General features: G+C 40.7%; 2 protein-coding genes across 5 annotated transcripts; both read right to left on the bottom strand.

Annotated features, from left to right (window-relative positions):
- Window positions 1–367: 367 nt before the first annotated feature.
- On the bottom strand, window positions 368–9,492 carry cpt1b (carnitine palmitoyltransferase 1B (muscle)). Of its 2 annotated transcripts, XM_071501419.1 has the most exons (19): window positions 9,323–9,492; window positions 7,944–8,096; window positions 7,619–7,758; window positions 7,244–7,415; window positions 6,950–7,051; window positions 5,174–5,311; window positions 5,009–5,086; window positions 4,598–4,705; window positions 4,000–4,084; window positions 3,454–3,649; window positions 3,156–3,341; window positions 2,961–3,066; window positions 2,759–2,875; window positions 2,513–2,677; window positions 2,254–2,388; window positions 1,537–1,689; window positions 1,314–1,427; window positions 1,103–1,195; window positions 368–991 (listed from the first exon to the last, which is right to left on the bottom strand). In XM_071501419.1, the coding sequence occupies exons 2-19, from the start codon at window positions 8,082–8,084 to the stop codon at window positions 857–859; spliced, it is 2,364 nt and encodes a 787-aa protein (XP_071357520.1). In that variant the 5' UTR covers window positions 8,085–8,096; window positions 9,323–9,492; the 3' UTR covers window positions 368–856. The 2 variants fall into 2 exon arrangements, with proteins under 2 accessions (XP_071357520.1, XP_071357528.1); XM_071501427.1 differs by lacking the exons at window positions 7,944–8,096; window positions 9,323–9,492 and having other exon boundaries at window positions 705–991; window positions 7,244–7,396; window positions 7,619–7,754.
- A 460-nt stretch (window positions 9,493–9,952) lies between these two features.
- Window positions 9,953–13,521, bottom strand: LOC139634785 (kelch domain-containing protein 7A). Of its 3 annotated transcripts, none has more exons than XM_071501443.1 (8): window positions 12,757–13,521; window positions 12,473–12,661; window positions 12,174–12,358; window positions 11,667–12,018; window positions 11,404–11,549; window positions 11,101–11,255; window positions 10,727–10,884; window positions 9,953–10,586 (listed from the first exon to the last, which is right to left on the bottom strand). In XM_071501443.1, exons 1-8 carry the CDS (start codon window positions 13,006–13,008, stop codon window positions 10,404–10,406), a joined length of 1,620 nt encoding a protein of 539 aa, XP_071357544.1. In that variant the 5' UTR covers window positions 13,009–13,521; the 3' UTR covers window positions 9,953–10,403. The 3 variants fall into 3 exon arrangements, with proteins under 3 accessions (XP_071357544.1, XP_071357553.1, XP_071357538.1); XM_071501452.1 differs by having other exon boundaries at window positions 12,174–12,350; window positions 12,757–13,504; XM_071501437.1 differs by having other exon boundaries at window positions 10,268–10,586; window positions 11,101–11,180; window positions 12,757–13,158.
- Between the last annotated feature and the right edge of the window lie 166 nt (window positions 13,522–13,687).

The raw sequence follows: 13,687 nt of genomic DNA, 5'->3' as shown, positions 1-13,687 counted from the left end.
CTTAGTGTAAAGACGCCTCCAACTGATCAAAGTCCAGATCATTTTTGTTTATCCTAATAGCTGGGATGCAGCTGAAAATCCTCTGTTAATGTTCACATGGATATCAGGAACAAGACAACCTTCACCTGACCTCTTATAATAAACTACTCTAATAACAGATTGTTTTTCTGTGTCTTTTTTGTATTAGTATTACAAATGTTTACTATTACAGTTGTTTAAATGTGTAATGAAAGTTACCAGTATGATGAATTGATATCTAATGGTTTATCTTTCTACTGTTTATTAATTGCACAGATGCCACTGATAGTAATCTTATGTAATGAGAGTATATGTGTGTTTTATTTTTAATAAAAAATGACAAACACTGTAAAATGAACAGTAAATTTATAAATGCTGGCATATACCAAAGGATTTACATCTTGAAACAGCACTGAAGTCTTTCGGCAGATACATGAACAAGCTTCATATGCACAAACTATAGACCACATCTAAGATTATATTTAGATTTATTGCATAGCATTAAATTTATGTACAGTCTATGGCGTAAACTGACAAAACATTTCAAGGAGAAAAAAACAGTCAAAATTTCCCATAATTAGAGATTACATCTTTCCCTCAGCACCAAACAGCTGTGAAAAGTACAATATAAATAGAAATAAATTAGTGGAGTAACAACTATTCCCTTTGTCTGAGTGAGTGGAATGACTGCCTCCTATAATATGACCCACCAGAAAAGCAAAAAGATCACAAGTGCAACCTGTCACCAGAACTTTGTTTTGTTTATATGAATGAAGCATGTCAAAGACTGACTCACAGTCTTGTCAGTCAAACCCATCAAAGCAACCCACAGTGTCTCTTATACATGCTTTTTCCCATTTTCCAGCTGCACAATCTTTCCATGCTCCACCATCTTCTTATCATTTTCAGGCTTAAAAAGTCCTTGGATATCAAGCATGGCCTTCCGAATGTGCTGACCAAACCGGAATGAGTCCTGCAGGTCACACAGAGCAGGAATAATGAGACAGACAGTATTGAGTTTTGAAAGGTTACCTAAACGGTATATGGATCAATAATATGCAGTGCTCTGATTTTGTGTTCTTACTGTGTCAGGGCTGGAGAACTTGCTGGAGATGTGGAATGTAATGAGGTTTTCCCCAACAATGATATAAGACACACCATAACCATCATCAGCCACCTGGGGGTACACAAGAGTGCCATTATTTCACTGTGCCAAACCTTCCAGATAATGACAACAGGACCAAACATGAGCATGTAACTTGTGCACATCTCTAAAATGAAACAATCTAACTCACTGGGCCAAATCCACCACCAGCACCCACGTATTTAGGGAACTTGTTGATGTCAACTAAATTGAGCTGCTGCTGTGGAGTCTGGCTGGTAGACAACTTCCAGGGCTCTGAAAGAACCTAGAAGCAAAGACATTGAATGCTGTGAGTAAAATGGCAGATTAGAAAGTAAAAAGGTTATGATAGGCAGGCTAAGACAAAAAAATCGGAATCAGAAATGAATCCTAACCTTCTTAAGAAATGGCGAGTCAACACCAAGGTATTTGGACACTATGTAGAGACAGAAGAGGTGACGGTCAATACCAGAACCAGTCATGGCCAGACGATACATATTTTGATGTTTATCTGCTGCCTTCCGAAACAGGGCAAGTCTCTGGGCATTCTGATCACAAAGACAACAAACAAACAGACGGTTTAAAGTCTTGTTTTCACAAAAGAATAGTCTCCAAGCATGTACATGTGACTTTAACATGACCTTATTTTTTGTTGTGACATGAGTCTCAGTTTAACCTAGAACATCAGGGAGTTCAAAGTCCAGTGCACTGACACACAGGGACACATTGTGTCTAGGTTTTGGTGACCAAGTCCCGAGCAGCACAATGTGACCTTTTACAGGGTGACCTCGCACAACATGACCTGTCATATACCTCTGTGTAGGATCGATGCAGAGCCTACGCCTAGGCTTAATATGTCACAGATTGTGAAATTGTAAGCCTGATAAGACACTCATTATTATGATATATTCAAGATTATTTAGCAAAAACTTGGAATTATTCAATCCAGTGAAAGGTTTTAATGTCTACAGCTCTGCTGGACTCACTACTACAAATGCATTATGAGTAACAAAGCATCCTTCAAACCCATAGAACCTTATGTAATGGAGCTTTTATGTTGCATTACCCTTATTTACTTTTAGTGTTTGTGTGTATTTATGTGTTTTTCTTACTGTTCCACCTGCATCTTCCATGGCTCTGACAAATGCAACTGCCTCAGAAGTGCAGGAGCGTACCGTCTCTGTCCGACCATCTCTGAACATTCGAGTCATTGATGACTCATACGTCAGACAAAACACTCCCTGGTCCTATAAAGCAGAAGGATTAATGTGATTTAATGAAGGCAGATGATACGATTAAAAGCTTTAAAGGCAATAGTGAGCAATATTGTCATTAATGTGATTCCAGACACAGGGCTGATTCGAGTCCTACCCTGAACTGTGCCAACTGCAGGGCCAGCTGAATGAAGGCATCAGGGCTGGTCCTGCACTTCTTGATCAGGCCTTTCCCAAACTCACTAAACAGATAACCATTGAAGTCCACATCATCAGCTATCTGCTTGGCTGATAGGTATGAGGTGCCAATGACTTCTTGACACTAAAGAGAGGGAACTCTTTTAGTGATGGAAACTTGGCTAACTGTATTAATGGCAATAAATGATTTGAGCCTGTACTGTACCTCCTTTGGAATCTGCCACTGCAGTCGAGTGGGATTAGGCAGGCCCTTGTTCACATCTCCTTTACAGTGTCCCTCCTCTGTGTAGCCAAGATGGAAGCAGTCTGTCGCAAGGACATACTACACAGAGGGAAAAGGACCGCTGAACATCACTGCGATTTTTCAATTATTGCTTTAACATAAAATACCTGTGCAGATTTCATACCTCCCACATATGACCTACAACCGGTGCATCAGCCCAAGAATGTTCAGCATTTATACCCATTTTTCCATTTGGATAAGAGATCAAGGTGAAAGACTTGTCAAACCACCTGTGAGACGAGAACATTTTTAGGGAAATAAACCACTAAATTCGAACCTGCAATGAGCAGAAAAAAACGGTCTCTCCTCCTCTGCCTACCTGTCGTAACATTTTCCATGTAGCAGGGACTTGGCGTAACTATCAAGTGAATTGGTCTTTGCGGGGTCATAACCCTGTGGCTCATCATCCAGTGTCAGGAAGAATGCAGCTGACTCAATGGCATCCAGGGACACTTTGTTTACTCCCTGGCTGAAATATTTAATCCGAGCCCGAGCCCATGGAACTCTAGAAGTAGAGCGAGACAATAACCTGTTTATCTAAGTGAGTGAGTATGTGTCTGTGCATGCGTGTGCGCACATGTCTGTGTGTTTGTATGAGTGTGTGTGTTTGAATATACCTGTTTCCTGCGGTGAGGGCAGCTAATTTGAGTTCTCCTGGCTGGGGTTCAGATGTATCATTGAGGATCCTTTGAAACTGTGTCTCAAGTTCACTGGGTAAGAGATGGCGCCCTCCGGTGTACAACCACACTTGGAAGAATCGGCCTTTGTGGTAGACAACCAGGTGCTTACGGTCAGTCAGGTGCTGCACAATATCTGCAGGGATAGTTCAGCGAGAACAACAAAAAAGTAAGTAATCTTTACTGTAACAACAAAGATTAAAGGTAGAATATAATTAGAAGAGCAATCCATTAGGAACTATCTCACATATTTTGCCTTCAGTGCAGTTGTTAGAGAGTAAATCAACACTGAAATCCACACTGGGGAGAAAACTGCTCTCTGTGGGCTGCAACTTAAGCCAGTTGCACTTCTGGCCATCTCTCAGAAATGTGTGCTGTGTGCCAAAACTTCAGCTGAAAAGTTTGACTCCAGCACAGCAGGAACTCTCCTATGTGACTGAGTGTTGATCCACCCCTTAAGCTGTGCAGACCTGAATAGTTGGTCACCTGTTTCAATGCCAGGGATGCGAGTGGTGTTAAACATCCTCTCCATCTGAGTGGAACACATAGGAACAGTCCCCAGAGCCCTCAGCTGAAAAGAGAAAGAAATGAAATCATGCCTAAGTTTAAATCAATGGGGAAAGAAATTAACTAGATTTAAAGGCCCACATGAACAAGATATTCTTCGCCAAAGCTGTAATAGCTTTAGTTATTTTGCATGAAAGATTCCTGTACTTGTGTTTTTGTCTCGTGAGTTTTAAGTGTGGGTTTCACGGCTCAGGTGGAAACAACACTATCATATGCTCCCATGCACCAATTAGGATGTACTAATATTCCAATCTAAATCTGCTGTTTGCTTCTAAGAAGGCTTCTATCAATCAAACCTGAGCAAATCACACCCACACAGTCCTGTTGAAATAGATTACCTTGGGTTTTGAGTGTTAAACTGCCAAGGGGTGTTTTTTTCCCCTCTAACCTCAGATTTGATTGTTGCTTGCGTAGTCATGAATGTTTAAAAGGTTTAATGTTCGTTCTTAGACTAGATAGAAGATACCGGGAGAAAATGTGGTAATGTCATTACATGGTGGTAATATGATGGCATTACCGGTGCGTGTTCACCACGTTCCAGTTTGCGTCTGTACTGCAGCATGGCATGGACCACATTTCCTGCACGCGCAGCCTGTCGGTGTGTTGGAGTCACGTACAAGAGGTCCTTCATATAAAGAAATGCACCACATGGACAAACAAGACATACTGAGCCAGCAAAAATAAAGATGCAGAGCAGAGTAAATCAAAACAGATTTTTATTCCAAATATTATTACTGGCATGTAAAAGGTGAAGTTCTGAGAATTAAAGGAATTTTTGTTGTTTTTTTAGTATTTAGCATGAAAAAGTCAATTGTATGTAGTTCTTTTTCACCTTTTAATGTATAATTTCCGAGTAAAATTTTAAAATAGCATTACTAATACTAATCCACTGGTATAACAAAACTGATCAGATGACAGTCTATCTTACCATTATATAGAAGTTACTGTTCACCATGATAGGACTTCTGCCCCTGAGGTAGATGTACTCCTCCCACCAATCACTTACCTATGGAAGATATAGATTATTATTATATAATATTATGATGCTCCTGAATTTGAATTCTAATGTAGTGTCACCTCTTTATTTACTTACATAATTTGTTGACCACCAGGATTTTAGGATTAAGTATCTCTGTAGCTGGGCTGCTTTGGAATCTTTAAAGTCATTGGCCAAAATCTCCATTTGGTTGTACTGGTCACTATTCAGCAGAGGATGAACCGACTCCAGGTACTGTGGGAAAAACATGTTGATGTGTGTTGTCAGAACAAGGGAACAGAGTTATGTATGAGATACACAAACAGAAAACCTGGAAAACACTTAGCAGATGTGCAGTACACGTAAGGGGACATGACAGATTCTATTACATTACTACTTTAATTTTCACAAGTTGGAAGAGGGCAGCTAGAACAGCAGATGGTGGTATAGTCAAACCATTATCTGTATTGCTAACCAAACTACATTCAAACATTTAGAAAAAGCTTCACTGTGAAGGCTTAGTTCATGTGTTAGATAGGGTAAAATGTAAGATGTAAAAGTCATAAATGGAAGATATGTGATATTAGTTTTGAAATAATGGATCACATGACAAAAGGGAATGTTTACATTTCAATGTAGTCTTGGTATATGATTATAGTAAGTTTCTGGACATGTGGCTAGAAGCTGACAGACATATTCAGACAGTCTTGACTTCACTACCATCTACCAGCCTTGCTCTTCTCCACCCACACAGGTCCCCAAATGTTATCTACAGGGCCGATGCCTACATGGCAACTTCAACTTCCCACCAACTGTGGCCTAATTAAAAAAAAATATATATATCAAATCAGATAAATTGAGTGTGACTTTGTTGGAATACAAACCAGTGAATGTAGAGTGTCTTTATTTGCAAAAAAAAAAAAAAAAATAATAAAAAAAAATAAATATGATAAGTGCTGTCTGTGTATGTATCATGATGATGTCAGAGGTCAGGTGATGGCCGTGGAAATTTAGCGGCTAATTGCGAGAGAGGATTTTGTTTTAAAACATCATGGAATACAAATTTATCTGGACTTTTCGGCAGAGAGCCACAGCCCTGCCACACACCTGTTCAACTGCACCACCCTCATCTCCACCTGTGTAGGTTCAGTAACGAGTTGAGCAGCGCCACAGTTTACCACTCTCTACTTTTGCACATTGCGACAATTAAAAATAAACTGATAATAAGGATGAGGCGACAACGCTTGAATTCTTTATCGATACTGGTCAGACCTGGACTTTAATGATGCAGTGGAGGAGTTTTCCAGGAGAAAGGCCAGAAAGAAGTCTGTCACATGAGGTAGGCTTTCTCTCATATTATCATTCACACATTATAGACAGTTCTATATCCTGTATGTGTATGTTCCTCTCTCCCAGTTGTTGTGCTTATAGTAGTATGTGAAGTAGGTGACATTGGTTGGTTTTAGAAACACTTGACTATTGTGTCAAAACGTCTCTATACCAGGATAGTTGATATGGTGGAAGTCCTGTGTGATACAGTACATGGTACATACATTATTTATTATAGGTCTACCTAAGCAGAACAGGATGAATCAATCACTGTGTGTGTGTGAGTGATTGATTGATTGATGGAAGAAAGCTGATTAGTGGGGCAGTATGAGTTTGTGCGCCATTCGTGTTGATATTGTTGCTGCTGGCCCAGGAAAAGTATCGTTACAATCATGCATTGTAAATCCTGTACGATAGAATATATCTATCTATATCTCTTTAAAAAAAAATCCAGTACATACTTAAAATGATGTCTTTCGTTTGCTTCCACACCATGATCATGTACTTCAAAAAACCTTTGGGCCACATTCATTAAAAAGAAATAAATTCTGTGTAATTACACACCCTGCGAATTGTATCATCCACACTGGGCACAGGGAGCCGGGGTAAAGAGGCCTGGAAACTGTAGAGGAGTGGTCTGCGTCCAGAGAACATCTTCACCAGGCTCTGGTAACAAACAAACAACACCATAAATCCTACAGTAGAAGAGATGACCATTTATAACAGATTCAAACAAGAATCAACCACACCTTCTGCACTGAGGGTGGGACATGATTAAATTAGATGGTGTACTGGCAACCAGACAATTCAATGGAACTTGTAGTACAATAAAAGACTTTGACAGAGGGACAAACGTACCAGCCAAACTTTAGTAGATGTGCTCATTTTCCCATGGGATTCAAAAATCCAGCCATGGTAGGAGAGCAGAGCTTTAAGGGTGTATCTCAGGAGATAGATGAGGAACAGCCACAGACCGGTGGCAAAGAGGATGGCACTCAGCACCGCTCGGGTCTGCACTGACATATAGTCTCTGCTCAGAAAAGGCACAACACTGCACTTGTCATCTTATCAAAACTTAAAGATGAAATTGAACAGACAAGACTATAAATGTACATTTTAAACACTTGGTTTATTGCATAAGTCATCTGAACAAGCCTATGATCCAGAGGAATACTTAAAACTGAACCAAACCAATGAATGATCATTCTGGACTAGGGGGAGGGGGATTCTGACCTTTGTGGTAGGTTATCCTTGATGGCATCAATCATTCCTAGAGAGGGGTCTATGCGTATATACAGGGAACTCATCATGGCAATCACAACTATCAGCCAGCTGGACGGACTGGCTGGATAGACTCCCGCTAATACTCCATTCTGTGAATAAAAAAAAACAGGATTCAGTATTAACACAGGAACATAATATCCTATGTTCTGTTCAGACAATGTGAAAGAAAATGACCAAATACATGCATTGTAAATACTACACTATGATCAGGAGTGACTCCATATTTTGAATTTGAACTTTGAACACTGACAACCAGAGCTACATCTGGCTATACCTTGAATTGTATGGCTTTCTTCTTCCATGCTGTCAGTCCTGATAGGTAGATGTTTTTGATGACCTCTTGACTGAGCTTAAGGTCCACACCATCAGGGCGCACGGTGAACTGGAAGCCCACCGCCTGATGCGCCTCAGCCATCTCCGCGTATTACTAACATGGAAAGCAAAGGAAAACTATTAGGTTTCTAACGGAAATATTTAAACATACATAGTATTCAAATAATAATAATATTTAAAAAAGACTTAGTACTAACACCTCTTTTGCAGTATGGAATATTATTTCATCTGTTTACCTTCTGTATAGGCTTTAATGTAAACCAATATCACATTAATATTTCACATTTTTAAAATATTGATCACACTGTAAGGCGAACTCTTAAGCCATTTTAATGTAATCTATGCTTTAAATGTACAGTATGTTGGTTTGTTTCAGCTATAGATGCAGGTCCATCCGACATCACAATGCCACAATCCATATCCTGTAATAGCTAAATATTAGATAACACACTCTTATTTCTCACAATCTCCACCGGAAATGCAGAGATCAACCTCTAATTTTATGCAAATTAGCTCCCAAAATAAACTTGACATTATTTTGATGAAGAGTTACAAAAAGCAGACAAACTTTGACAGATCTGAATAGAAGTTGTTTTTATTTATTTAAGAGAAAGTTTCACTGTTTGACTCCAGTGTTTGCTCATAATGTGATAAGAATGTCCACTGATATGGGATTCATGGATGTCAGCATGAAATGTTGCAAAGCTGGAAGCGTTCAGTTATTGTGTTTTAAATGATATGGGCTTGAGAAATTGTAAACATAAATATTTGGCGTTCAGAAGTGACTCCATGTAATGGTCAGGGTGACAGGTCTAGGATTTCTTTTTCCATGTCATATGACTGAACAGTCACCAAGTGGGACAAAGTTCAATGGCCATATATAGCGGTGCACCGGCTGAGCATGTGCATAGACCTCAGATGGACATGAAAATATAAACACAGAGTAAAACCCACAGATGAATGCTAAACTCCCTGGTATTACAGAATACTGCGAGAAGCTATCTACATGTTAAAGGTCAACATGATTGCTACTGTACAACTTATTAGAAAACCTTTTACAGAGCTAAAATTAATGTTTCAGCTCTGTGTGATTGAACTTCCCCATCACAACTTCCACCTAACATTTTGCATAAATGACACATGAAGTGCAAGACAATAAAAGATGTCAATAATTTAGCATTTTCACTGTAACCTTTTACACACAAACAGTATGTAGTTAAGTTTATGCTACACCTATCAGCCAAGAAAACCTCCGCACCTAAAACAAGAACATGCAGATATGAATAAGAACAACAAACAAGAAGCAGGACCATATTTTACCGTTGTCAGAACAGAGTCCGTGTAATCCACTCAGGCAAAGAAAAGCTGTGACTGGTTTGTGCTGGTGAGGCGGTGAAATTCCTTTGCACACAGGGTCGAGTGCTCTCTGTGTGACTCCAGTGCCCTTGAAATGGCTTTCCTCAGGTAGTGAGATCAGAGCTCCCGTCTGCACTTCCCCAACACCACTCTCTCTCTCCCTCTCTCTCTCTCTCTCTGTGACATGCTTCTTTTTGTAATAAGACACCAAACATAGACAGAGCCCAACCTCATGTGCCCAGGTCTCTGCTGTGTAACTGAATATGTTGCTGTGTTAGGATGTAACTGAGAGCGATGTGACAGTTCCTTTTCACTGACAAAGAGTGCAAGCACGTCTTCAAAATGATAATAAAGATGTAATTATGTGAGGGTAGAATTATCAGCAGATTCGAGCATCATGACTTTTCTTTGATTAGAAGGTTAGAAAAACAAAATGTCTTAATTGCGACTGACCCTGTGTGGCCAGTTGTGTGAGTTTAGTTCATAGCACCAGAAATCTAAATCTAAATCCAACAATAATGTCAGAAAGACAGGGAGACATTTCTTTAGTATAAACCGCAAACAAAAAATAAACAACACCTACACAGGGTGTTACAATTCAGGAAAGCCCATATTCATGAAAAACCTTTATTATCCAAAAAGAATTTCATTGAGATTTTGAATCCCACAAACAGGCAATAACAGTAAAAACTACGCTTACAGATCCAATAAGCACTAAAGTCCCAGCATAGGAATAGTTAAAAGCAATTATAATTTACAATCAAGTGAAGGTCTGAAGTTCTCTGTACTCTTCAAAATAATTTTCTCCCAGAATTACTACAGCGCTTTATTCTGTGGTTGACCCTTAAACCAAGATTTTAAACACAAGAGACAATGATAATCCCGCACTGATAATCCCCCGATGGAGTTTCAGAAAGACTTAAGTACTATTGTATTCATCCATGTTAAATAAAATACAGTACCAGTCAAAAGCTTGGACTCACTGTGTGTCCAAACTTTTGACTGTTACTGTAGGTAAAGTATAACAAATAAACTCACTATAACCTTAGAAGTGAAGATAAAAGACAGCTTCATAGCGGGTGGAGACTGGCAGAGGAGGTAAAGCTCTGAGGGAGAGAGTTTGGAGATCTAGGCTTGCAACAGCGTTGTGCTCGATACTTGGCATCAGGACCTTGTCACCTGCAACTGTACCCTGTCCTGCAAATGCCACTTTCTCAGCCCCCTGCACCTGGATGGGAAAAGGATAAAGGACATTTTGACTTCATTTAAAAAAAACTAGACAAGACGTCTTTGTGCTTCAGATGCAAATAGTCAGGAACCTCTTTTTTTAATCAGCACAGTCTCAGTCACTTGTTATCTGATTCTTACCTGTCCCCATTTCTGTGACTGCACACAGAAGGATGTCACAACGTTCTCTGAGTTGTTTCCACCAATCACAAGCAGTCTGTCGGTGGCACCCAGGAAGTAAAGAGTAGGGAGGTCTGCATCTGCTCTGGTGAGGGTGGGAAGTAGTTCAGACCAGGAGTCTAAAGCACAGAGAAAATGCAGCAGCACCGTTTTTCATAAGTCCTGATGAGCATGTTAGGAACCAGTGTAAACTGTGCATCTAAAGTGATTAGACTGAGCTGAAAGCAATGGAGCAGACAACTAGCAGACAAAAGCACACACAAGTATGAGCTTTTTTCCTAATGAAACCATTTGTTCTTCTGGTCAAATAGAGCAGTGGCTCGGCCTTGTTGTACCTTCCCTGGTGTTGTACTGCAGCACGAGTTTCTCTCCAGTCCTCTGGATACTCCCCAACACATAAAGACAGTGTCCAAGGCTAGTAGCAAGGGGCACATCATGGGACAAGGACACAGTAAACTGGAAGTCAGTGAGTGGCAGTGAGGAGACAAACCTAAGGCAGAGATTACATTCAGTCACCAATACACCAACAAGTGCCTGAGGAGGGCTATTCTCAAGGGGAAACATTTCAGTTAGAAAAGCATAGATCCAGTGCTACACAAACCTGCCAACTGGTTTGCACTGACAAAGAAGACACAAACCTCCATGTGTCCTCCCATGGATCGTAGCATTCTACAGCTGTATAGAGAGCCGTGCAGGAGTCCGGAGTCACCAGGGAGTCCAAATACCAGCCTCCCACAGCGTAAATAAAGCCTTCACAGGCCACTGCACTGAAGTGCCGTCTGTGCTGTGGACGCAGCAGATGGTTACAGTTTTCATCAGTGTTATATAAATGACTGACAAAGACAAGGCAAGAGAAGGGGTAAGGTACACAGATCAGATGGATTTACAAGCTCTGTCTCACCTTAATGAGAGGAGCTGTGGAGGCCCACGTATGAGTAATGGGATTATACCTAAAGGAAGCCATCTTGAACTCCCAGCCTCTCTTCACACGCTGCCGATAGCCTCCTATGATGTACAGGTAGTTATACAGAACCACTGTAGTGAAACACCACTTATCAGCCCTGAAAGGAAGCTCTGTAACTGGATGCCAGTCTTCACTGTCCTCTGAGCTGTTCAGGATGAAGAGGTGTCGGGCACGTTCTGTTTCTGGGTCGTTCCAAGAAGTTAGGTTCTCTTTCCTGAGACTGCAGAGATGCTGGTCTCCTTGTATCCTCAGGTTGACAATTTCACCCTTCTCCTCATCGTTCAGACGCCTGAGGTATGAATCAGTTTTATAATGACAAGAAAGAAACATGTCAAACCCAGTCCTTGTAGTAAATCCTGATTACAGTCAAGAGCTTTACCAAAATTAAAACTGAACTGATTTGAGCTTTCCAATCATTTAATGATACCATTAAGTGTTGCGTACTTGGTGAGGAGTGGCAGCTCCATCATGTTTCTACTCAGGTAGGTTAACACTGTCATCTTCAGCTCTGCACAGCAGATCTCCTGAGCCAGATTCAGGTAGGATAAACAGTTATCTGGCCTGAGTCCACTGGCCAGCACTGACAGGCACTTTGAGAGGAAGGCCTCAGTTAGGAGATAGCTGCTGACCTCCAGAGTCCGGAAGGGTGGAAGCAGGAGGTGGTAGGTTAGTTTTGGGGTGAATCACAGCACTAAAGGAACATGGATAAATATCCATGGAGAGCTAAATCTCTCTCTGCATACCTGGATGTGTGTGCACAACTCCTCCTGAGGGACCTTAAACTTATTATAGAAGGAGAACTCAAGGAGATTGTAGAAGACGAAAGAGGACACATGGTCCAGGTGGATGAGGCTCTCTGAGGTCTCTCTCATTTTGGACTGGGACAAGGCCCGGAAGTACTCGCTGCACTCTGAAAGTCTTCCAAGGTCCACCTTAAAAATGAATTACTAAAGTCAGTTTCTATGGTCTTTGGTTAGTTTTTCGATTAACCTGCATGGCTGGGAGAATTGTTTTGTTTTATACTTACATGGAAAGCATGTGTACTAGTTTGGACTGTAACCATAGTTTTGCCTCCATCTCCAAGGTGATATGTGCGGAGTGCCTCATTGGTTTTCCACTCCTCTGAGTCCTCTTGGCATGATTGCGTATCTCTGGTAACTGGGGATGCTATCCAGGTATTGACTATTGGAAAATCTCTGAAAAGCCTTCTGAGACCATATTTTAGCCATAAGCTTATCCATTCAAAGAGAATCATAAAATATTGCCTGAAAGGATTCATGTCACTGACAGAGTATTCTAAGTTTAACCCATGCCAAACTCTTTTAATGTCCCAGATGTTATTTGATTGTTAAAACTCTAAAGGTCTAAAGATGCTCTGCACCTCTCACACAACCACTGCTCTAATTACACATTCAGAATGGCACTGTAAATCCTCCATATAAAGGGAAGGCAAGCCCCCCACATAATTCAAAACAGCCACTGTACGATATAAAAACAGAGGACAGAACAGTCCATATTCAAGTGTAGTCCATGAACCAACAGCTCGTCTTCTTTTCCCTGTGTCAGCTGTCACAGTCACGTGCCCTTCAACAGCATAAACAGTGAAGCAGCTGTCAGCGATTTAAGACCGCAGGCCAACAGAAACAGCATGCTAAATAAAAGGCTGGTAAATGTAACACTTCAACTCCAGAATTCCTGTTTGTTCTGCAACAGATCCAGTTGATTTAGAAGTATCCTTCATTCTCTGAGCAGTGGACTTCTTTCTGCTGGTCTATTCTTGGCACATGGGGGTGGGACAACAGTCAGCCCTCTGAGATGAAACATGGCCACCTTCACGCTGCTCTTGACGTCATCATGGGGCACTCAAGTTACCTTGCAGTTAGATGGTAATAATGTAAGATATCAGACTAACTTCATGTTTCACAAAATGTATCCCTACATTTTTTGGAATATCTTTT

Source organism: Trachinotus anak, unplaced genomic scaffold (assembly GCF_046630095.1).
Source record: "Trachinotus anak isolate AG129_WGS33_773 ecotype Australia unplaced genomic scaffold, CSIRO_AGI_Tana_v1 ptg000002l, whole genome shotgun sequence".
NCBI lineage: Eukaryota > Metazoa > Chordata > Actinopteri > Carangiformes > Carangidae > Trachinotus > Trachinotus anak.
Note: the sequence above shows the minus strand (reverse complement) of the source record. Positions and strands in the feature narration are given on the sequence as shown.